At 32.1% G+C, this 27,309-nt stretch overlaps 1 protein-coding gene across 1 annotated transcript in view; it reads right to left on the bottom strand.

The window, feature by feature from the left end:
• The window catches only part of LOC111620872 (proteasome-associated protein ECM29 homolog), a 95,467-nt gene that overhangs the window by 60,548 nt on the left and 7,610 nt on the right, over window positions 1-27,309 (bottom strand). The window contains exons 3-4 of the mRNA XM_023362875.1: window positions 7,423-7,658; window positions 7,358-7,361 (exon numbers count right to left, since the gene is read on the bottom strand). Coding sequence (XP_023218643.1) covers window positions 7,358-7,361; window positions 7,423-7,658 — 240 coding nt within the window. The remainder of the gene's footprint in view (window positions 1-7,357; window positions 7,362-7,422; window positions 7,659-27,309) is intronic.

The raw sequence follows: 27,309 nt of genomic DNA on the forward strand, positions 1-27,309 counted from the left end.
CCCGCGGGGGAATTTCGAAAAATCCCTTCTTAGTGTGCATTGCCATGGCATACCCTACTAAAACGCAGATAAAAACAAAAAATCGCATCTAAAATAGTACAATAGAAGCGGTTCTTCCGGTTAAGCCTTAATGCTCTCCCTCTCCCCCAGCGGAGGAATTTCGAAAAATCCCTTCTTAGTGTGCGTTTCTATGACGTACCCTAACTGTCTACCAAATTTCACCTCTTTAGGTTAAGCGGTCTGCTCTGGGCAATGATGAATCAGTGAGTGAGTGAATCATTCAGTCAGTCAGTCAGGACAAGCAATTTTATATATTTAGATTATGATTATATATTAATCAGGTTTTTATTATAATACGGTTTTTTAATTTTCATAATTATACTTATTTATTTGATAATATTTAATTTTAAATATCATTTCTGACTGTGTGAGAATTTCAATAAAAAACTTGTAATGATTTATAAGTGATTTCTTCTTAAACTTTTTCATTATCAAAAAGAATAATAAAAAATAGTTGTTAAACTGTTAGTATAAATTAATAAAAAAAATAAGTAGTTACAGTAATATATGTAATAATAATTAAATTAAACAAGTATTTTTAATAATATTTTGAAAAGATATATATATTCAGATATTATAATGCATTTTTAAAACACAATAGTTTAAACAATGATAATAAATAATAATGACTTACTATACAATTTTGAATATTTAGAATATTCTAGTTTATTCTAATCTATTTAATTCATTTTAAGAATTTATATTTATAAACTTGTGAGAAAGCATTATTATTATTATTATTTTAAATATGCACTAAAATTTAAAAATTAAGATGTCTTTAAAAGTTCCAAAACTAAGTATCATCTTCAAAATTTAGATATCAGACTGACAACAACAACAACAACAACAACAAAGGACTACATCCAATAATTGTACAAAATATATGTGTAATTCGTTCTGCATATTATTCAGTATTAAAAGACTTACTATGACACCTTGACATTTAACATGACCGAAAACATTTGGAAGTAATAAACTTGGGCTGCATGTTCACAAGGTGTCATAATAAGTCTTTTAGTACATATATGTGTTAAAATACTTGTTTTACATTAATATTTGAAGTAAAATGAATAATAATTACATGGCATATAATGCAGAATGATTAATCTAATACAGTATTATCATTTATACAATCATGCATACATACATGGTTATATAAATTATAACATTAGATTAATCGTTCTGCATTGAAATTTAAGCAAATTTTTACTCCAAAATTATATATAAAATTTTGAGGTAAAAATTTTATATATAATCAGAAGCATATGATGTGAATTGTACAATTCACGTCATATGCTTCTGATATATCAGAATGAAAAGTTTAGTCATAAATAAATATAATCTATTAAGTCTCTTCTCTACAATCCTAAAATAAAAATCTACGAGGGCTATTTTTTAAATAAGGTCCATTTGTGAATGAGAGTGAGAATGATGCGTGATTGCAACAGTGTGCATGAGCATCTGTTTTCAGTATGCTTTGCACGTGTTTAGATGCCATTTGCAGTCGTATTGTCTGTCTGTGTGCTGAACTGTAGAAGTTTATAATGTTTAAGAAAATTGAGTTGACCACTGACTGTAAGATACAATTGGTTATTCAATTTCAGCACAAAAGATCATGGTAACTATCTTTTAGGACAGGAAAGGGACTTTGTTCGTGGATTTTATGCCAAGAGGCACAACAATCAATTCTGATGCTTATTGTGACCTTGAGAAAATTTGCTGTACCATACAAGACAAGCGGCATGGCCTAATGTCTTCCGGCAGTAAGCGACAGATTTCTTTGAAGTTGGAATTTAAAAATTTTTGAGCGGTATGACAAAATGTTTGAACAAAAATGGAAATTATGTAGAAAAGTAGATAAAAGTATATAGAATATGGAAAAAAATATATTTTAATGATATTTACAGTATTTTTCTTCTTATTAAAAATGGGCTCTACTTAAAAAATAGCCCTCATACTAGTAAAAAAAAAATGCTTAAGTAATAAGTATGAAATAAAACTGAAATGAACAGTATTTGATAATTGAAATGTATCAGTAAATGAAATGAACATTTACATTCAATCATAGTATAATGATAGTAGGCTCAATATGCTGTCAGCTCCTTTAATCTCATGTAACAAAGTAACATCATCACAATGCAGAGCACCTAGTGAACACCAAACAATTTAAACTTCCTGAGTATTGGAAGAAATACAATTTCATGACATTGTTTTAAAAGAATTTTTTTGTAAATCATAGTATGCTTGAAAATAAAACATAATATTATTTTATATAATTTAATAAATTATCTATTAATTAAAACAGGAAAATTATGTGTATCTTTTGCCAAATTTAAATTCCAACTTATTTAAAGGCAATGTGATAAACTTGTAAAAAACTGAATAAGACTGTAAGTAATTAATAAAAAGACACCTTGTGAATCCAGCAAGTAACCAGTGGTTTGATGAAAAGCTTCTCTATGTAGGGTCACCACATATAATCTTGCACTAAGAATGAAAGAACACCAGTACACAGTCAACAAAGATTTGGGTAATGCTGGCATCTTACACAAACTACAGCAGATACTTGTTAAATGAGAGGAAGGTAAACTGATGAGATCATCCAAAACTGTTTTATCCTTGAATACTTAGAGGCTTTAGAAATCTACAAAGCCCACAGTAAACAGCATTGCATCAATTACAGGGATATTGACACTTTGTTGCATGTATTAAGTATAGATTACTTTGTTGCCCTACATTAGCACAATTCAAAATAGCAATTCTTCTTTATACACTTAATTTATTTATCATATTGTATTTTATTTTATTATGTTTATTTAATTTTTGCATTCTTTTTGTTGTTATTATATATTATTTTCTAATCGGTTACTGTTTGTATTTAAATTTATATATATTCTGTTTATTTTCAAATGTTTGTTCAATTCTGTTAATTTCTTTTGTTCTAACTGAGGAAGACCCATTAATTCTGAATTTAAAAAATTTTTTAAAGTATGACATATTTGCTTGATTCACAAGGTGTCTTTTTATTTATTATTTAAAAGCATTCATCCTTGATACTAAGCAAACAAAACATTTTTATAGAAACCAAAAGTTACTCAATGATTGCTGAAACAAGGAGACAGTTTTGTTTTGTAAACTATCTTAATTGGTCAATCATCCTAACATCCCAATTAAAATCAGTGGTTTAATTAGGGGCCATAGGAAATATAAGGTCTCTCTTAAAAATTAAAAACACTTTATTTTTCAAAATAAATATTTTATATTACACTAATTTGACATATTTTTCATGTTTTGTAAATTTTACTGTTTACATAACAATTTAACACACCGTATATCTGTGCAGATAAAATGATAATTGAATCATAAAAAAAGGCCCCTAAAATCCGGGGTCGTCTTATAGGACAGATACAAAAAAAATTACATGAAATTTATATAAATTAAAACCGTTATAAAAAGTGGACAAACTGTAATTATTTACTATTAGAGAGTAGGGTATGTCCACAAAATAGAATGGTCCATACGATGTTTTTGTGAATAGTCAAGGTCACTTGAATGTCCAAATCAGTGCAAATGTTTGCAACAATAACAAGGTAGTGCTGCCAGATGCAAGAAAATAAAATTTGTTCATTTGAAAAATTATGAATTGGACATAATTCTGTATACACTATACAGTGTTATTATCCAGATGATGATCGCTGATCTAAACTAAATTCATAGGCCGTTGATAGTTTGGGGGTTGTCATATAGGACAGATATATGCTAAAACTATAAAACTTTGACGAAAATTTATACCTCATCTCATCTTATCTGTGCAGATATATGGTATTTAAAAAAAAATTAGCTGTTGATTTATCTATTGGTAAGTCTGCAATCAAATCCCTCTAATTTCATCATCATTTCTTTTCACACATATATAATATATTTAATTATTATAGGTATCTGATTTTATCAATTTAATAAATATATTAGTGTTACTATGAACAAANTCAACTGTTCCTTGTGTGATGTGTTACTGAAGAAAGAAAGCCACTAGCTTTTAATTCTTTAAAGTCTATAAATAACTTTTTATTTTAAGAAAATATTAACAATAACAACATAATATAGATAGCTAGAACATTGCACAACTTTGTCATATTGCGATAAAACTGAAGCAAACTGGAAAGAAAGAAGAGGTTCCTGCACCTGTCAGGCATAGAAGAGGCAATCCTTTTACCTGCCAACCATGGGAGAGATGATCCTTGCACTGGCCAACATGAAAAATGATCCAAAAACAAAGCAATTGCCATCAATTACTTTGTTCTTATGTTTTGTTCATTTCATTTTTCTCACCTACTTTCCACTCAAGCAATGCTTTTTTGTTTTTTTTTTTTTTTTACTCCTAGACTTAAATTCCATTAGGTGTGCTCAGTTGCATAAGAAAGCACAGACATTATCACTTTTACTCCACTGTATATTGAAAAAGTCAAGACCATTATTTTTTACATTTAAATAGATCCTCATTACATTTTTGTATTTCTCATTGCAACTAATGAAAAATGGCAATCCAAATCGATCATATAGATTTAGAGAACAAACACAATTCTGTAAGCCACATAGAAGAAGCTTCGCTAATACTCAACCTCAAAAATTTTTGTGAGAAACTTAATACAATATTTTTATAATTTTTTCAAATTTGTAGTAATGTAACAAAAGTTTCCTTCTTAACATTTTTGAATGATCAACAGTCTTGTAGATTGTAAAGTGTGCAGGTGGGATAAAAAGCCAACAGTACTTTCAGTAATTTAACCTAAAAAAGCCCATTGCAGAATCCATAAAAATTACTCAGAAGTCTGATCTCTTTAAAAGAAACAACAGATATGAAAGGTAGTAGCTAAAAAAAAAAAAACTCAGATGATACAAGTCTGCCTAATCAGAGATTTGTACATTCACAAATGATATGCAGAGAACTCCCCTCAGCAGTCACAAAAGTGGTAAAAGACTGAGAAAGAGTTTCAGTCAGCATGTTTAAGCAAGTGAACAAAGTGAGTCTGTCATACCATATATAATTCATGCTAAAAACAATAAGATCCCACATTTTGCACAGAAGACAAGCTAGGCAAAAAATACCTTAATATGCTTTACACCAAGAGTTCCCCTATTGTGTTAAATGACTAGAAGTAGTTCAGTCTTTAACAGCTCTAGAAAAATCATTAAAAAATAAAAGCTGGATTGGGCCCAATAAAAGGTAAGAAGTATCCTGGTTAGTCAGTAAATCAGCATTTACACTTCTGCAATTCTCTCATGCTCTGGCAACCACAAGAAAAAAACTCTACTGCAAGAAGCCAGTTCAGAGAGACAAATGTTGAAATAAACTGATCAAGTAGAAGAATCAAATAGCTTCAAAAAAAGAGTGACTGTCAGAAACAATGTAGATTTTACTAAAAAGGAATCTATTTAAAACAATGCAAATGCTTCAAGTAATAACTAGCACTTCTGCTTAAAGCACAGTAAGGAACCTTCCTAGTTAGACACAAAAATCTCTAACTTGAGACAAGGGATATTTAGATGAAGATTTTAAAAACATACTGTTTTCAAAATCTTTATCTAAACATCCCTTACAAATTCAAGCATCAGTAGCCACTATTAATTTCAGATCTATCTATAAACCAGGCTAGGTCCTGTGGACTGAAGGTGTAAGATGGCCGACCCGGTGGAGATAGGGGACTTGAAACCCACTCCACGTGTAAGTTAGAACTGGTGTAGATTGGGCATAAAATCCCACTTCTGACGCCAGTGTAAGGTTGCCGTCTCCTAGGTAGGATCTATTAATCCCGCGTCAGGATGAACCTAAGGGAAGGTTGTATGTGGGCTGTGACGGAGGAGGCAAATGATGACAAGTGTTTTACACAAGAAAGCCGTTTATTTGTTAACATTTATGCTTACATCGACAATCCTTCACTAGTTCTTCTCGTCGGAGATGCAGATAGGAGAGAAGTTCTACATCTGACTGGCCCTGGGGCGGATGAGATGCTGTTGCTGATCAAGGTGGACGATCGAAAATTGGAAGCGGAGGAGTCCAAAGTTCTTGGTGACACACCACAATATCAGTCACGACCTTTCGTGAAGTCGGAGGAGAGCTCTCCTGACCTTGATTTTCCGATTTTTATAGTTTTTTTTCTCCCACTATTCGGACTTCTGATTGGCCCCTTGTCCCCTTCCTCACTTCCTGATTGGTCTCTCTTTTGTTCGGGGGAAAACTGAGACCGACTCGGGTCACGGGAAAGGTCCAATTCCAGGTGTCTGCTCGACACCTTTCTGTTGATTGTTCTTGGGGATTATTGACAAAATTGCAAGATTTGTGCTCATAATTTAGCTCCGTTACTCGCGATTTCTGTCATCTGGGTACTCGAACGATCATATACAATGATTTATCTCTCTTAAATCTTTCCCTCTTTTCCAAAATTGTTTCCCTAGATTGACTGTTTATGAGCACTGGGGTCAAAGTTCTACCTGCATATGACCACTTGTCTCTGACTTATAACTTTTCATTCTGACATTGACAGTTCGTTTAGCACGTGTTGGAGTCATCCGAGACTCGTTGTCTACGTTTTGTGCTGCGTTGTTTAAATTATGGGATTTTCCTCTCCTCTCATATTTAATCTATCGTTATTATTTAACCATAAGAATACCGCGATTTACATGATTTCGGACCTCAGTTGGGTCCTCACAAAGGTCTTCCTACTCAGATATCAATAAAACCAATTAGGAAAGAAAACCAAATAATGCTTATCATAAATAAACTGAGGTACTGTACATTCTATCAGAAATCATCAAAAAGATGTCTCAGCAGAGATAGATGACCAATGAAACATGTTCCAATTATATACTTGAGCTATAGAGGTCCCAATTTCTGTCTGAATAAAAATCTATAGTAGAGTCCTGTACAACACACAAATAAAGCAAGCAACATCCTTGAATTATGTTGATCAGAGGTATACTTTTTTTTTTTCAACTTATAGGCCAAGGTTTAAACTTTCATAAATTGTGTGATTATACAGGTTTCAATAACACGATTTCCTATAATGCGTAATGAATCCCATGCGTTGTATGGAACTCTACTGTATTTGTTTTGCATTAAATTTGAATTTAATGCTTAGAATGCCAAAAGTATTAATTCAATATAAAAAGTTTTGAAGTTTTATCTAGAAAGTTAACTTTTTAAGGGTCTTTGGAAAAATCAAAATAATTTTCTAAAATAAAAATAAATTCCAAAATTATAGTAGAAATTTTAATATTTTTCTATATTATAGCCTATTACTCTTCTACATTTTATTTTAAAATTATAGAAATTTATATTTAAATAATAAGTATTTGCAAACAAACCTTTCTTTATGCTGTAGAGGTTTATTATCTATGCAAGACAATAAATTTGGAATTAATGAAATTTGTCTGTCAATTTCCATTCTAGGGTAACCCAATTTTAAATAAATTATGGTAAAATTTATTGAAAAAGTAGTTGCTGCAGGATCTCCATATTGCAGTAGAAGAGCTTCCATTGGAAGTTGAACTTGTGGCCTTGATTTCAAACGCTTATTAATATGAACAAGTAATTCCATAACCTTTAATAAAAAATTTTAAATTAATCTATTTCATTTTTGAAGAAAGGAAATAAAAAATGTAATCTTAAATATTTATTAAATTCAATACAAACAAATGCAGTAACTTAAATATAAATAAAGTGAAATTTATTGAAAAGTCAAGAATTTACATTATAAAATGCAGGGCTGTGGAGTCGGAGTCGGAACCGTGGAGTTTTGATGTTTTACCCGGAGTCGGAGTCGTCAAAAAATCCACCTACTCCAACTCCTTTTTACTTACCAACTTGTTATGTATATAAAATGGAAAAGTATTGGAATCGTGTCAAATTTGTCCCTCCAAGTTTTTTTTTTTTTGCAAATCTACACATTTGGAGACCTCCCGAACCCCCTCAAAAAAGTCAATAAAGGGGAAAAATTTGCGCGCATGTGTGTGTGTTAGCCTCTAATTTGTTTAATTTCTTTATTTTCTGTTCTGAGATATTAAACAATATCTCAGAATGGGTAAAGTTTAAGAAACGAAATGTGGCACTGTAGCTTGCATATAAAGAGGCATTAATACTATTAAATTTTAGTTCTTAATTAAAGGTCGACAGGGTAAGACATAAAAGTGGTCGTGTAATATCTCTTAATGAATATTTTACTCGTTATTAGCGTTCAAAATTTAATAAAATAAAACTCGTCTTTACCCTCATAAGCTTTTTTGCCATTTTATAATAGTACAGTAAAACCCGTTAAGATGTTCTCGCTTAAAATGTTAGAATGTATATGGGGACATGATTTAGTTCAACCACTTTGACTTAAGTAACTAACTCCTGTGTTAAACCATTCGACTCATATTCTGACCACTCTGACGACAGAAATTATTAGGCTTCAAACAGGGTGAACGAAATCATGCTCCCCACACACAGTCTAACATCCAGACATGTAGAAAAAACCTTGAATCTTTTGCATATCTCAAAATTTCAAGATGTCCCAAGTCCAAAAAATGTAAAAATTTGGGAGGGGTCATTTTTTGACCGAGCGCTACACTTTTCCTCTGTTATATATAACAGCCGGAAAAGTAAAAATTATCGAATACATATTTATATATTACTTAAAGAAGTCTTTTAGCTTTGGAATAAAAAGTTTCTACGCTCTATCTTTATTACAACTCTATTTATTGAATATTTTATTCTGAGGTCACATGATGACATCAGAATTTCCGGGTCTCTTTCGGTAACAAGCCTGCCTCTAGTCAGAGTCGGAGTCGAATGGTAAGGAAAAGTCGGAGTCGGAGTCGGTAGATTTTTACACGACTCCACAGCCCTGATAAAATGGCAGTGACACCATTAAAAAAAAGCTCTTACAAGATAAAAATTGTATGTAATTAATTACTAATTGATATTATTAATAATGCAAACTATTTAATATTAATTTCTTTAGACAAACCATTTTCCAACTTTTGCAATAAAAACAAAATATGCAAAATTTATATATGAATTACAGTTAATATAGGTACAGAACATTTTTAAAATATATTATTACTAGCTGTTACACGCAACTTTGCCTGCGTGGATTTTGCAAGCAAACTCCATTTATATTCAGTATTTCAACAACCATAGTAATTGTTATATAACACCTACTTCTGAGAATGATGAGGATTGCTGAGAATCAAACAAACTATTTTCAATTTGATCAATTTTCTGGAACGTTTACAATCGTTCTATAATCTAATCAATATGCAATAACAAATTCAAATTTAAAACAGTTCAAACATTTTTATAATCGAAATAGATAAAAATATTTATAACAATGTCTGAAATGTTATTAATTTAATACACCTAAGTACTCGATGAAGACTAAATCCTCTCCCTATCCCACCCGCGGGGGAATTTTGAAAAATCCCTTCTTAGTGTGCATTGCCATGGCATACCCTACTAAAACGCAGATAAAAACAAAAAAATGCATCTAAAATAGTACAGTAGAAGCCATTGTTCCGGTTAAGCCTTAATCCTCCCTCTCTCCCCCCGCAGAGGAATTTTGAAAAATCCCTTCTTAATGTGCATTCCCAGGGCATACCCTACTAAAACGCAGATAAAAACAAAAATATGCATCTAAAATAGTACAGTAGAAGCCATTCTTCCGGTTAAGCCTAAATCCTCTCCCTCTCCCCCCACAGAGGAAGTTCGAAAAATCCCTTCTTAGTGTGCGTTTTCATGACGTACCCTAACTGTCTACCAAATTTCACCTCTTTAGGTTAAGCGGTCTGCTCTGGGCAATGATGAATCAGTGAGTGAGTGAATCATTCAGTCAGTCAGTCAGGACAAGCAATTTTATATATTTAGATTATGATTATATATTAATCAGGTTTTTATTATAATACGGTTTTTTAATTTTCATAATTATACTTATTTATTTGATAATATTTAATTTTAAATATCATTTCTGACTGTGTGAGAATTTCAATAAAAAACTTGTAATGATTTATAAGTGATTTCTTCTTAAACTTTTTCATTATCAAAAAGAATAATAAAAAATAGTTGTTAAACTGTTAGTATAAATTAATAAAAAAAATAAGTAGTTACAGTAATATATGTAATAATAATTAAATTAAACAAGTATTTTTAATAATATTTTGAAAAGATATATATATTCAGATATTATAATGCATTTTTAAAACACAATAGTTTAAACAATGATAATAAATAATAATGACTTACTATACAATTTTGAATATTTAGAATATTCTAGTTTATTCTAATCTATTTAATTCATTTTAAGAATTTATATTTATAAACTTGTGAGAAAGCATTATTATTATTATTATTTTAAATATGCACTAAAATTTAAAAATTAAGATGTCTTTAAAAGTTCCAAAACTAAGTATCATCTTCAAAATTTAGATATCAGACTGACAACAACAACAACAACAACAACAAAGGACTACATCCAATAATTGTACAAAATATATGTGTAATTCGTTCTGCATATTATTCAGTATTAAAAGACTTACTATGACACCTTGACATTTAACATGACCGAAAACATTTGGAAGTAATAAACTTGGGCTGCATGTTCACAAGGTGTCATAATAAGTCTTTTAGTACATATATGTGTTAAAATACTTGTTTTACATTAATATTTGAAGTAAAATGAATAATAATTACATGGCATATAATGCAGAATGATTAATCTAATACAGTATTATCATTTATACAATCATGCATACATACATGGTTATATAAATTATAACATTAGATAATCGTTCTGCATTGAAATTTAAGCAAATTTTTACTCCAAAATTATATATAAAATTTTGAGGTAAAAATTTTATATATAATCAGAAGCATATGATGTGAATTGTACAATTCACGTCATATGCTTCTGATATATCAGAATGAAAAGTTTAGTCATAAATAAATATAATCTATTAAGTCTCTTCTCTACAATCCTAAAATAAAAATCTACGAGGGCTATTTTTTAAATAAGGTCCATTTGTGAATGAGAGTGAGAATGATGCGTGATTGCAACAGTGTGCATGAGCATCTGTTTTCAGTATGCTTTGCACGTGTTTAGATGCCATTTGCAGTCGTATTGTCTGTCTGTGTGCTGAACTGTAGAAGTTTATAATGTTTAAGAAAATTGAGTTGACCACTGACTGTAAGATACAATTGGTTATTCAATTTCAGCACAAAAGATCATGGTAACTATCTTTTAGGACAGGAAAGGGACTTTGTTCGTGGATTTTATGCCAAGAGGCACAACAATCAATTCTGATGCTTATTGTGACCTTGAGAAAATTTGCTGTACCATACAAGACAAGCGGCATGGCCTAATGTCTTCCGGCAGTAAGCGACAGATTTCTTTGAAGTTGGAATTTAAAAATTTTTGAGCGGTATGACAAAATGTTTGAACAAAAATGGAAATTATGTAGAAAAGTAGATAAAAGTATATAGAATATGGAAAAAAATATATTTTAATGATATTTACAGTATTTTTCTTCTTATTAAAAATGGGCTCTACTTAAAAAATAGCCCTCATACTAGTAAAAAAAAAATGCTTAAGTAATAAGTATGAAATAAAACTGAAATGAACAGTATTTGATAATTGAAATGTATCAGTAAATGAAATGAACATTTACATTCAATCATAGTATAATGATAGTAGGCTCAATATGCTGTCAGCTCCTTTAATCTCATGTAACAAAGTAACATCATCACAATGCAGAGCACCTAGTGAACACCAAACAATTTAAACTTCCTGAGTATTGGAAGAAATACAATTTCATGACATTGTTTTAAAAGAATTTTTTTGTAAATCATAGTATGCTTGAAAATAAAACATAATATTATTTTATATAATTTAATAAATTATCTATTAATTAAAACAGGAAAATTATGTGTATCTTTTGCCAAATTTAAATTCCAACTTATTTAAAGGCAATGTGATAAACTTGTAAAAAACTGAATAAGACTGTAAGTAATTAATAAAAAGACACCTTGTGAATCCAGCAAGTAACCAGTGGTTTGATGAAAAGCTTCTCTATGTAGGGTCACCACATATAATCTTGCACTAAGAATGAAAGAACACCAGTACACAGTCAACAAAGATTTGGGTAATGCTGGCATCTTACACAAACTACAGCAGATACTTGTTAAATGAGAGGAAGGTAAACTGATGAGATCATCCAAAACTGTTTTATCCTTGAATACTTAGAGGCTTTAGAAATCTACAAAGCCCACAGTAAACAGCATTGCATCAATTACAGGGATATTGACACTTTGTTGCATGTATTAAGTATAGATTACTTTGTTGCCCTACATTAGCACAATCCAAAATAGCAATTCTTCTTTATACACTTAATTTATTTATCATATTGTATTTTATTTTATTATGTTTATTTAATTTTTGCATTCTTTTTGTTGTTATTATATATTATTTTCTAATCGGTTACTGTTTGTATTTAAATTTATATATATTCTGTTTATTTTCAAATGTTTGTTCAATTCTGTTAATTTCTTTTGTTCTAACTGAGGAAGACCCATTAATTCTGAATTTAAAAAATTTTTTAAAGTATGACATATTTGCTTGATTCACAAGGTGTCTTTTTATTTATTATTTAAAAGCATTCATCCTTGATACTAAGCAAACAAAACATTTTTATAGAAACCAAAAGTTACTCAATGATTGCTGAAACAAGGAGACAGTTTTGTTTTGTAAACTATCTTAATTGGTCAATCATCCTAACATCCCAATTAAAATCAGTGGTTTAATTAGGGGCCATAGGAAATATAAGGTCTCTCTTAAAAATTAAAAACACTTTATTTTTCAAAATAAATATTTTATATTACACTAATTTGACATATTTTTCATGTTTTGTAAATTTTACTGTTTACATAACAATTTAACACACCGTATATCTGTGCAGATAAAATGATAATTGAATCATAAAAAAAGGCCCCTAAAATCCGGGGTCGTCTTATAGGACAGATACAAAAAAAATTACATGAAATTTATATAAATTAAAACCGTTATAAAAAGTGGACAAACTGTAATTATTTACTATTAGAGAGTAGGGTATGTCCACAAAATAGAATGGTCCATACGATGTTTTTGTGAATAGTCAAGGTCACTTGAATGTCCAAATCAGTGCAAATGTTTGCAACAATAACAAGGTAGTGCTGCCAGATGCAAGAAAATAAAATTTGTTCATTTGAAAAATTATGAATTGGACATAATTCTGTATACACTATACAGTGTTATTATCCAGATGATGATCGCTGATCTAAACTAAATTCATAGGCCGTTGATAGTTTGGGGGTTGTCATATAGGACAGATATATGCTAAAACTATAAAACTTTGACGAAAATTTATACCTCATCTCATCTTATCTGTGCAGATATATGGTATTTAAAAAAAAATTAGCTGTTGATTTATCTATTGGTAAGTCTGCAATCAAATCCCTCTAATTTCATCATCATTTCTTTTCACACATATATAATATATTTAATTATTATAGGTATCTGATTTTATCAATTTAATAAATATATTAGTGTTACTATGAACAAATTTTAATTTAATATTCAAATTATTGAGTATAAAAATTTAATTTTAAAGTTTTGTATAAGTTATTTCTATTTATATTGTTATGAAACTATACAAAATAAATAATTTATAATAATAATAATAATCTTTATTAGCATAAAGGGAAGTGTCCCTGTTGCAGGGGGCCATACAATGGGATATTATAAATTTTTAATAATATTTACATAATATACAGGATATCAGTATCAAACAATTTGATAGTTATAATAATATTATTTACATTAACAGTCAGATGTACAATGTTGGTAATATTTAATATACTGGCTCAGATTTACAACATTTTTGTGATTTCAATGAAAAAGTTATACAGACTGTAGAGATCTTTTTTATTCAGTTCAGACTGTTTAAAATATTTCTATAATCTTGAGATGAGTCGTTTTGGAGTATTCGGGAGATGTTAAAAGATTCACGTATCCCTGAAAGACGTTGACATTTTTGGAGTGTAATCATTCATTATTTGAATTATTTGTTTATATATTATATCAAAATTTAGGTTAGTTATTTCTGGAATATTGCTGAATCTGGTTTCGATTTCATTAACATAATTCGACATTTTGTAATAAATTCTAGTAATCTTGTTATTTTCATTGTTAAGAACACTGAATTATAAAATTAATCAAATATAATCCAAGTTTCGGTTATACCTATTGTTTCTGAAACATAATTTAATTGAAAGTAATTTGTTGATAGAAATTTATTCTTTAAGCCTTGACTATTCCAATTTAAAACTGTAGTCGGATGTATATTTTTAATAGTTTTTTCTTGGTGAGTTTTATTTTATTGTAAATATCAACTTGATGATTCTGGTGAAGCAGAGAAAGGCTGAAAGGTATCCACGTAGACTAATTTTCCTGTATTAATACTAAAAGTTAATTTATTGCAGTCTATTAGCAAATTGTCGTTACGTAGTTTAACTGATTGATTTTGGTTTCTTAATTCATAATATATTGGCAATAAGTGTTTTCTTCTTTTACGTGTTTCTTTAGTAAGATCAGGTGCTATCTGTATATTACCCCAGTCTTCCATTAATTTACGTTGTTTCTTTGATATGAAAGCATTATATATTTGATCACGGGTCTGTTTCGTACTAAGTGATAGTTTTATAATCTGGTTGGTTGATTTGGTTATTTGAATTATATCTAGGATATCCTCCTGAGTTACATTATTTAGGTTTAATGTTAAGTTGATGAATTTAAGAATTTCTGGTTTGGAAGTGCTTTTTGACGAAGGATAGTTGTATAATACTATATTATTATAATGACAGTCATTAATTAGAGTATCCATTTTATACTGTATCAGTTCCTTTTCAGATTTTAAATTGTCAATTTGAATTTTTAGATTATCTATTGAACTTTCCATTTTTTCAAATTGAATTTTATTTTCCCGTATAGTACCATGAATTAAATTCAGTTCTTCTTTTATATATTCCATTTGTGCAGATAGTTTATCATTAGAAGTATTAATCAATTCAGATATCCTATTCCATAGATCTGCTGTTAAAGTGTCATTCGAGCTTATTGGAGTAGATGAATTAATTACATTGGACTCACCTGAAAAGCTTTGTAGATTTTGTTTAGATATATCCGTATGTGAACCATTGTTTGCCGTAGACGATTCCTGTAATTCTTTATCCATTGATAAGTTGTAGTCTGTTATAAGCTTGAAATTAGATGTACCTGGTTGCGTCTTTTTGCTTTCCGGTTTGCTTCTATTAGTTGGCGGTCTACCACGTTTTTTTGGTGAACGTTGCATACTTATTAATTATTAATTTTCCTCGAATTTGGTTATTTCTTATTAGTATTAAACACTTTTGATTAATTCAGATAATAAAATTGAAAAAATACACTAAATTCTAGATTCACATCGAGGTGTAGAAACAAAGTCACCAGCAGCGCTCACGGTCAAGTCACGCCCCCCCCAAAATAAATAATTTATCTTCTCTCAGTAAATATGTGTTTTAGTTTTATAACATTATTTAAAAATTTATTTTTAGCATAATTTAAATTTTGCAAATTTAAAAATACAAGTGTCTATATTAGAAATATATATACTGTATTTCATATTTAATCCATTGACATATGTTTTTCAAAACAATTTGAACTGTCAATGAATCCTTTCTAATACTTCCTAACTTGTGATTCACAAATCCTAGGGGTCTAAAGGCAATAGGTTGGGAACTATATTATAAATTTTCTCTACATCCTCTTACAAATGTTACATGAACTTAATCATTGGCATATTTCAGATATTATTGTAAGTTTTACTGTGAATATCAGATTATATATACCATGATAAATTTTATATTATGTTTGTTGAGTTGTGACAAAAATTGGTACAGTACATTTGATACAGTAACTCATAACATATCAAAAATATGCAAGACAAGTTTTATGTGCATTTGAATCATCAAAGGTATAAAGCAACTTTTTCACATGATAAAAAGCAGTAAAAATTTCATTGCTTTCTTTAGTTAAGCACAATTTAAAACTAACAAAATTAACATTTTTCAAATGTAGGAACAAAAATGAATACATAGCTATAGAAAAAATAGAAATACTGAAGTTTAGCTGCAATTTAGAATGATCACGAATGTAAATTATAGGATATGTCTACAATAATATTAAAAGTTAAAAACATTAAGTACAAAAATTAGATGTTGAGAAAACATTTATTTTTACAATAAATGATAAGAAAAACATTAATGTTAGATAACATAACATTAATCTATATATATTTTTATATATAGATTAATGTTATGTTAATCTAATATTAATCTATATATATTTTTATATATATAGATTAATGTTAGATAACATAACATTAACATAAACGAATGTATGCTGTCTGTGTGTCCTTCATGCATTTCTACACCATTTATCCGATTGTCATGAAACTTTGGGAAGTTGTTTAATACACTCCCGCAAAGGTTTCTGGCATAGTACATTTATCCTATGATAGACGGTGCATGTGTATACAAGCATTTCATCGTGAGCATTTCAGCACAGTTAGGAGTTGAAATTTAAAATTTGGTACACAGTTAGGGTACATCACAAGAACGCATACTAACAAGGGATTTTTCGGAATCCCCCCACAGGGAAAGGAACAGGATTAAGGCTTCAACAATGGAAGTGTTAAGAGAAAGCAACGTGCAAGATTTACAGGTGCAGATGCGGTTTTTTGCATTAAATCAAACATAATTTTAGACCCATCTAAAAATTTTCTAATTAGTCTGGAAACAGGGAACCTAATTCTTGCATTCTGTGAAAACAGGTAAGATTGGCTGTAATGTAATAATCTTAATCTTCGCTATTGTTACTTTTTGCCCAAGCAACGCTGGGCTTATCTGCTAGTGTATAATAAAAGAAAACGGTATTTGTTACTTCTTTACATAACTTAATCTTCCTTTGTAAGAAACACAACATGGTAGTCATAAGCCATACTTAAGCTGCTCATTATAATCTACTAGAGTTAGCATATGTACAGGAGAAAAATTGTTACAGGCTTTTGCATTTTGAAGACCTACTTGTTGTTATACTATATTTAATCTAATTATGAATTACTATTGTTTTATTAATAAATATTAAAGAAATATAAATGAAGAAATGAATGATAATTGACAAAAATTTAAGTTTTATTACTCCAATTTCATCTAGTTAATGATTTATAACAATTTTTTATAAAGTAAAATATCCTTTATATTTTTGTTTTCAATGTTTAAATAGTCATATTAAGTAAATTACCTACAACAATAATACTTAACAATGAGAGTACAATCCATGACTGCCATAAAAAAATCCAATGAACTAAAAATAAGTCTAAATTTATCAATAGATCAAAGATTTTAATGACTCAAAAAATACAAAATATATACATTTCAATTTCAATTTTCNAAGCATTATTATTATTATTATTTTAAATATGCACTAAAATTTAAAAATTAAGATGTCTTTAAAAGTTCCAAAACTAAGTATCATCTTCAAAATTTAGATATCAGACTGACAACAACAACAACAACAACAACAAAGGACTACATCCAATAATTGTACAAAATATATGTGTAATTCGTTCTGCATATTATTCAGTATTAAAAGACTTACTATGACACCTTGACATTTAACATGACCGAAAACATTTGGAAGTAATAAACTTGGGCTGCATGTTCACAAGGTGTCATAATAAGTCTTTTAGTACATATATGTGTTAAAATACTTGTTTTACATTAATATTTGAAGTAAAATGAATAATAATTACATGGCATATAATGCAGAATGATTAATCTAATACAGTATTATCATTTATACAATCATGCATACATACATNACCAAGTTCTAGTAATTGATTGGTAGTCTTTATTGTCAATAGTTGAAATTTTGTTCTAAATGATGAAATTGAGTGATAAGGAATTCATGTATATAAATAAATAGAACAATCATACAATGCTGAGAATATAAAATACTATCAAATAAAATTTATTTGCCCCAAATCACTTGAAATATAAATTAATAGATCACTAAACAATCAACTAAATAAAAATAATAGTCAATCACATAAATATTTTATAATCTATATATATACAGTAGACCCCCTATAACGCGAGTTCATATAATGCGGATTCGTATATCACAGCAAAAAAATTGTGACCATATTCGTATAAAGACGCTAAAAGAGACTCGTAAAATGTGGTAAAACGTCATCGCTGACTCGTGTTGCGATAGGATTGGTAGAATCTGGACCAATAGTGGACAAGCAGCTGAACTACTTACAAGCTACAGAGAGTTTAGGCGGGTAAGTTGAGTTTACTATCGTCTGTACAGTATATAAATTAGGTACTGTAAGTCTAATACAGTACTGTAATTTTATACATTTCTTGTGAAAAAAACATTTCTTATTCAATGGCCATAAAAATTATTTCTATTAATGATGTCTCCAAAGTTCAGCAAATTTTTCGCAGAAAAATAACTTATCAGAAAATGCACCCGCCATTTGGTGTGCTGCTCCGCGACAAAAACAAGCTTAAACAATGGCATCGTCGAACGGTGCACACTCGGTAAGTAATCCTACAATTTTTTGTTTATAGCATAGTTTATACAGATTATTCCCAAAAAATTATACGTGTTTTGGAAATGTTGAGTCAAATTAGTCTAGAATCGGTTAATTTTATGGAAGAAAACCTTTCAAACAGCCGTAGTCCGTAAACTGTACACATGCCACGCTGTGATTGGCTCATGTATTTAAGGATTCCTACAACGCGAAATTCTTATAAAGTGGAACGTAACTACCACGTTATAGGGGAGTCGACTGTAATCAAGATGGGTTGATGAAATGATAATAAGTGCAGAGCCCAAACGGTTAAGAGTAAAAAGTTGAAATTTGGTACACAGCTACAGCAAATCATGAGAATGCATGCTAAGAAGGGAATTTTAAAAATTTTCCCCTTGCAAGGAGAGGAAGAGGATTAAGGATTACCCTGAAGAACTCAGTTTCTGCTGTACTATTTTAGATGTGGTTTTTTTGCATTTGTGCATAAAAATGAACATATTTTTAGACCCATCTAAAAATTCTCTAATTATTCTCGGAAGAGGGGGAACTTAATTCTTGCACCCGGTGAAAACAGGTAAGATCAGCTATAATCTAATAATCTTAATGTTTGCTATCATTACTTTTTGCCCGAGTAATGCCGGGCTCATCTGCTAGTTGTATATAAAACTATATGAGCAAGAGCAAATAAAAAATAATACTAATATTTATATGAAGTTCTGTGGATCAGATGCAGTGGTTACCGATAAAAGGGAAGACAATGTTCTGACATAAAATTGTTTTTATTTCTAATATTGCCTACAGTCTGTGCTCTTTTCATACAAATCTGACAGGAAAGCAAATAAAGGGAATTAATCTGATGACACTTTAAGCCCCTTGTCCTTAGGTAAAATATCAAAGGAAAAAAACAGAACAGACTTCATATTGGGTTACATGAGTAAAATTATCCCAATAATTTTTAATTTTAATATTTCAGATAAATTTTGCTAATTAATCAAAATTTGTAATGTTCTTTAAACAAATGTTTTGAATAATTAATATTTATTTTGTGTTTTTAATTATCAATACTATTTAAATTGCATTTTACAACTATTAAAAAGGTATTTCAAGCTAATATACTATTGCTTGTTTTAAAAATATTTTTAATTTAAACTTAAATAGAAATTCATTTTATAGATTTAAAAATAGGTATATAGATTATAAATAATTACAATATAATTCCTACAAAAAGGATACAGTTTAAAAAAAAATATGTATTATATTCACTTAATTACTGAAATAATAATAATAATATAGCACAAAATACACACTATATCATTGTCATTAGGACATTATTGTGACAGGTAGCACAGAGCACTTGCCTGCATGGAGTGTAGTAGTGTTTGCTTGTGTACAGCATACTTTTTCTATTAGCAATAAAGTTGTGCTGGTTAAGTATCTATCTAACTCCATTCAGGGAAAATTTTTGAATTGAAATAACATGACTTGCAGCACAAACTGGAAGTCCGTATATAGTTAATCTGGTCCTCCTGCTCTTAAGTTTTCCATATTTGGTCTTGACCTTCATTTATCTAACTCTGTTCTCAAGATTAAGGAAGGACAGACAGTCAAACAGATGGCAAAGGAATTTATATGGAATTTTCTGCAATTTTTTCAAATTGCAACTCAATAAGTACCCAGTAACTCAGTAACTAAGTGGATAAAACTACCAAACTCTGGTAGTTTCTTATGGGTTTGTCTATCACTAACAGACTGCCCAGAAAACTCCACATGGCCAGACTGGCCACATGGATTTTTCTGGGTTTTCTTCACATTAATAACATCTAAATAGGGGCCTCCTTGGCAGATCGCTCATGTGTTGTGTTGCTGTAACCAAATAAACCAAACCCATATTTATAATTTTTCTATAAACACGATTTTTACAAGGACATACTTAACTACCATGAAACTGGACACCATGCTCCCCCTTATTAACTCATAAATCCATTGCCCCAAACTTCCTTAACTGATACTGCTTAAAGATGTTTTAACATTCAGTCAAATTAATGTATGTGAAACAATTTTAAGTTACAAGTAGAGCTCAAAGTTCATTCAAAATTTCCTGTAGCTGTAGTCTATATAATGTGCACTTTATTCACATGTTGAGTTTTACTGTCAAATCTGCTTCAACTATTATTATGCCACAACTTTCAAAGTTTCTTTTATATAAATGTTTTTAGCTGAGCTCTACTTTTCCATCAGTTTTTTATGGGATCAAATAAAAACAATTATTCTCACATTTTTACAAATTTTTTTTTATTTAAACAAGTCTTTATGAAGTCTTTCAGATGTTAAGGTTATCAACTTCGATCACATGTGGAACCATCACAACCTATCCAACACAGATCATTTTTCAAATATTAATAGTAGACCAGTATTAATTAGTAGTCATTGACCATTCTCTCTTCCAGGAAGAGGTCAACTACTAATTTTGATTGAATTATCTTCAACCTCCTTCTGCAACAGTTCTTTCTTCCTATGGACCCACCAGTATATTGACATTCAAATAGGAAAATTACATTATACAAAGTTACCAGCAAGCACAAAATATGTTTTAAGTGGTTTTCAAGGGTGCCAAGTTTAAATATTTGGTCCATTTTTCATGAAATTTGATTTGCTATCAGATTATCATTTGATATTTGGCTGCAAATGAAAAAATTTGTTAGTGCAAATATTAGAAAAAAATATGTTATCTTAAAAAATTTAAGATATCAATTGGTGTCTACTTGACCAATGAAATCATGCAAGTTTGTACCATCTGAGAGTCTTGATAAACACAAGAATGATATAGCATAATTGTCAACTTAACTTAATTGTCAACTGTGCAGATTCATATAAAAAAATGCTAAGCAAAGGTTTAAGTTTTAATGGTCCCAATACAGTTGATAAAAAGGAACGGGCACTTGGTTTAGAAAATATCATTAGTTTATCACAGACAATTGTGAGATCCGAATAGCCCCTGGGTCTAGTTAACAATTTAAAAATAAACTTAAATTATTGTAGAAAAATATTCTTTCATTATGGTGTGAAATTAACAGTTTTCTAACGTGGGAAAACTGATAAAACAGCCACTTCCTTTAACGAAAACCGAAGCATCCTTTGTTTTCCCCTTATCTGTTACAAATCTCACCACACTGGAAATTGCCGACCCCTCAATAATTCCCCTTTTCCTCCGTTCACGTGGGTGAAGACAAATAAGCTGATTGGCCATAAATCATAGGATATAGGCAAAGATCCGATTGATTCGAGGAGTATGCTTTTTTTTTTTTTTTTTTTCCATTAGGAAAATCATCATTTCTCCTTGCGGGGATCAGAGTACTCCTCTGTTCCGCAGAGCACTACAGAGGGTTTCCTAATCTTTATTACATTAATCAAGTTTACATACATCAATCAGATACATAACAAAATATAAAGTGTGATACATTAATTACATTGGTGCGTTAACGTATAAACAAAGCACGAGGTGGCCACTTGCCACCGAAGGCTAGGGAGACCTATCCCTAAGCCAACTTAATTCCTTTTGAATATAGCTGCGATTGTGAGGGTCGTAAAAGCGCGTAGAAATTTCGACTAATTACAAACTTTAACGTCAGAAAGTTTCTAAGACAGAATCGGGTCAAGGGGATGTGTTAGTGACAAAGCCCAGATGAGACGAAATTTTCTCGAAGTGTAAAACAAACGGGACGCGACGATAAATAACAGGGGGGAATGTCGACAGAGAGTGAGGGAGAGCTTTGTCGGGATGCGCGCGAACAAATATCGGGTCGAAGCAAGCGGGAGAAAGGGGGGTCTAAGAACAAAAGGGATATCTGTGAAGTAAGAACGCGGTAGGGGATAAATGGCCACAAGAACATCTGGTGAACCGTTTGGGTTCCAAGATGACAGAGAAAAGGGACATAACGGAGTAAAATACGAGCGCGAACGTTAAAGGACCGTCATCACCTCTCCGACCTTTTCCCGACCCGAATCGGTCTCGGGTTTCGCCTAGAAACAAAGGAATGACCAATCGGAGTAAGGGAGAGGGTGAAAGGGACCAATCAAAAGGGTGAGATTCGGGGAAAATCTTATAAAACCCCCGAATCTCAAGGACACGGGGCAGATTCTCTCCAAGACGCCAGGCCCGCAGCACACGGACACATACTCAAGAGGTCAGGATAGCCGAGTCTCAGCCGTGCACTGGACCCCCAGCATCCAGAACGCCATAACCGCCGAGCACCGCCGCATCATCGGACACCTGAACTCGCATCAAGGACGCAAGATCGTCAGTAGCTACCTCATTGAGCCCCGGGGCACAGAAGAAGCGAAACCTCAGCCGGCCAACGAACTTATTTTGTTATTCCTGTTGTGTAAGTTAACTTCATGTCAAAATAAACGGTTTTCGTGTAAGACACTTGTCATCTTTGTCTCCTACCGCCACCACCCACATACGGTTTGACCCTAGGTTTTCCTGACGCGCAATTAACGTATTGCCCCCAAAATTGGCGAACTTACACGATAAGCCTACGAAACTCTCGGTAGACTTGTTTATTTCAAATAACATGATATAGGTTAAGAGTCGTGTTTGGTTGATCAGTCATAAAGACACATTCCATTTCATGTCAAAGTAATGCATACTTGCCACATTGAAATAAGAGATGATGAACAGTTTGGCAATTGTCGCTGCACTCACAGTCTTCATTTGGATGTTTGCTAATCTTATGGAGATAGGCGTTGCATTTGGCATGCCCAGAGAGTGTTTGTGTCATGTAAAAATCATTAGGTATCCATCGCAAGTCCCTGAGCCTCTCTTCAATATTGGGCAGGATATCAAAAGTGAACCTGCCTTTGGTGGATTCATTCCATCTAACTTGCCAACGCCTTATCATACTCTCCGTAATTTGTCTTTTTGCATATACCATGGGCAATATGTTAAAGTCCACAGTATCTTTATCTACTGCAGCCTTAGCTAGGGCATCTGCCCTCTCGTTTCCGGTGAGACCGACATGAGCCTTCACCCACTTAAACCCAATGGTGCCGGTTCCTTGGCAGTACCTCAGTATGTTCTTAATTTCCATCATCATTCTATTATCGTCTTTATATTGTTTCAGAGCGTCGATAGCACTTCTACTATCGGTGCACACTATAACCTGCTGATCTTTCAGTGTATCTGCATAGTAATTAACAGCTTCTTTACGTGCCAGCAACTCTGCTTGGAATACTGTGCACCTATCATCCAATTTAAACTGTTTGAATGCCAGCTCGACCCTTTCCTTATATACAACCAAGGCCGCTCCAACGCCTTTTTCACTCTTTGATCCATCCGTATATATTTCAATGGATCCATTGCTATTCTCGTTCTCTTCCTTAATAATGATTCTATCGGAAGGGCTAAGTAATTCGGTTATGACTGGTTTGGTTTGGTACAAGGCAGATTCAATTATGCTGTTGCCGATCCTGATGGTTTTACCTTTCCTGGCCCTATATTGTTGGGCCTTTTCATGGATTTTAAGATCTATCGGCATGACGCCGCAAATAACAAGTAAGGCATCAGTCGATATGGTACGAAATGCCTTCGCCAGCCGTAGGGCTGCGTGCCTCTGAATTGTCAGAAGAGTCCGCCTGTTACGAGCTTTATCAACCACAACATGCCATGCACTTGCTGCGTACGTAATCTTCGGTATAAATACTGCGTTATATATTTCTTTAACTGCCGCTGAGTCCAGGCCCCAGTCGGCTTTTGCCACTTTAGCCAGATGGTTAAATATAAATTCACTTCTGCTTTTAAGCATTGATATGTGAGGCCTCCAGTTAAGATTTTTATCAAGAACTATGCCTAGGTATTTCATGGAGGTCACAATCTTGATAGACTCCCCATTCATCTTGATTGTGGGAACACATTTATATAGGTCAGCTTCTCCTAGTTTGTGAAACACCATGCCTTGGGTTTTCTTAGAATTAAATTCCAGTTTCAATTGATGTCTGATTTCAGTAACTTTATCAAGAAGGGCAGAACCTGTTGCTTCAATCTCCCTCCTTGAGTTTGCATCAAACAAAAGCACGGTGTCGTCGGCATATGCATACTCAATGGCTCCCTTATCTCTTTTTAGGAAGCTGTTATATAAGACATTCCAGAAAAGGGGGCCCGAGTTTGACCCCTGTGGGCATCCCCTGTTGATCCTTCGAGTAACCATAAGATTCCCGTGGTTGTAACTTATACTTCTGTTAGAGAAATATCCTTTTACTAGATTATAAAGGTTCCTCGGACAATGCCACTGTCTAAGGTTCAGGAGAATCTGGGCCCACCAGGCGTAATCGAAAGCCCCTTTAATGTCAAACTCAATATGCAACAATACTTATATTCTGAGATGGTTTGCCGAATATCGTTGATTACAGAACAGATGACGTCTTCCGTAGACTTTCCCAGAAGAAACCCGTATTGCTTTGGGCTTAACAAATTCTTGTTAATTATTTGGTAAGTCAACCTCTGGACTATTAAATAGTCAAGGATCTTGCCCATCACAGGAAGAAGGCTAATGGGCCTATAACTTCCCGCGTCATCCTTATTTTTTCCAGTTCCTTTGGGAATGATGATTAATTTTGCCTGCTTCCACCGATCCGGAAAAATTCCGTGATCCAGGCATGCGTTATAAATGTCGATCAGTGTTTGCGGGATCATATTCCATATGTTATGAATGATTTCACTGGTTATATCATCATCCCCAGGGGCCTTACCCTTTTTCAGGTGATGCACAATATCCTTAATTTCTGCGTATGTAAAGTGGGGTGCGTCAGCCTCCTGGTACTCCATTTCTATCTGCTTACGTATTTCTTTTTGTTCAATCGTATCTTGTTCACTATTGTCAGCGGGGAAAAAGTGATCCATGAGGGCATTAATAGTACTTTCAGTATTCAATGTAAATCTATCTGCAACTCTAAGAGTCTGAAGAATATTAGCCGTTTTTAGCTTTCCTGTACAGCTCTTATAGAGATAGCTCCACGGCCTGTTAGAGCTAGCCATACAAAACTCCTTCCAAGATGCTAGCTTTGTGTTCTTGATGGCATTTTTATATTTCCTTTCGAATTCTTGGTATTTCTTATATTTTCTATTTCGTTCATTCAGCACTCTTGTTCATTGGTATTGTCTCCTTAAGCAGTTATTCTCCCTCCTTAATGTCGATAGTTCCTCGGTCCACCAAGGCACCGCTCTGTCTCTTCTCCGTTTCCTAGGAATTAACTCATTACAACTTTCCTCTATGCATTGAATGAATGAGGATATCTTTTGCTCTGCAACTATATTGTTTGTGATTTCACTTAAATAGAGGGCATCGACTTTTTCTTTAAGCCTAGTCTCAAACATATTCCAGTTGGTCCTTTTGATGTCGTATTTGTTACAACCTTCCTCTACATTCCCAGTGATACCAAGGTTATAGAAAATATAGGCGTGATCGCTCAAGCTACTATATGTAGATACGTTCCATTCCGTTATTGTTTTCAAGGATCTACTGTTACAGCAGGTAATATCCACCCAGCTCTGCCCTACTGGGGCGTCAAAAGTCGGAAGGGACCCGGGATCATTAAGAATATATAATCTTTTGGCATGGACAAATTGTAAAAATTCATCTGCACGACTGTCATCCTCGGGATCACCCCAGAGCTGCGAGTGGGCGTTTATGTCACCACCAATTATAACTCTCTCGTCGCCTAGTTGATCAAGTATCCGTTCTATCGGGGAAAGAATCTCTTCTAGATCTACAGTAAGTTGGCATTAGGTACTGATAATAACATATTTGTTCATGCCTGTACCAACCATAGCGCATGCTACTCTCTTAGTACTTAAGTTACTATGGTAAAAGATAGGGACTGAATGATTTTTAACTATTATAGCTGCAAGCGAAGATGGCTCATGAAGAAGGACGAATTGCTTCCTCAAGCAAGCTATTGAACCCCTGATACAATAGGGCTCCTGAATTAGAGCAACGTCTACATTTTCCATTGTCTTGCATAATCCAGCCATTGCACTTTTAGACTTTTGCAAGTTCACTTGTAGAACCTTAATTTCATTCTCGTATTCCGTAATTTGACTATTGTCCATAGTCAATCTTCGTCATTATCATTCTTTTTATCCTTTGAATGGCCGGACAGCTCTTATCACATGAGTTATGATGTTAATTACTCACCTTCTCCCTCTTGCAATTGACACACTCCTTTATCGTTTGTTTATTAGGACATTCCTTAAAAGTGTGGTCTTGTCCACACTGGCTGAACACCCTTCTGCTCTCTGAGCATTCCTTCGCAAAGTGCCCCAGTCGGCAGCACTTGAAACATTGAATTACTGACACAAAGTCATCCACGCCACATCTTACCCATTGAAGATTAACTTTCTTTAGTTTTTTAAGCATATTACGATAGACTGGACTTGTTTCGAGGACCCAGTTAGTATTGGGTTTATCACTTCCACCAAGTGGAAACTTGATTGTAACTTCTTGTTTATACCTGGTTATGTCGTTATGTACTCCTGTGATGCCTTCATTT

Source organism: Centruroides sculpturatus, unplaced genomic scaffold (genome assembly GCF_000671375.1).
Source record: "Centruroides sculpturatus isolate CEXI.00-Female unplaced genomic scaffold, Cexi_2.0 scaffold240, whole genome shotgun sequence".
Lineage (NCBI taxonomy): Eukaryota > Metazoa > Arthropoda > Arachnida > Scorpiones > Buthidae > Centruroides > Centruroides sculpturatus.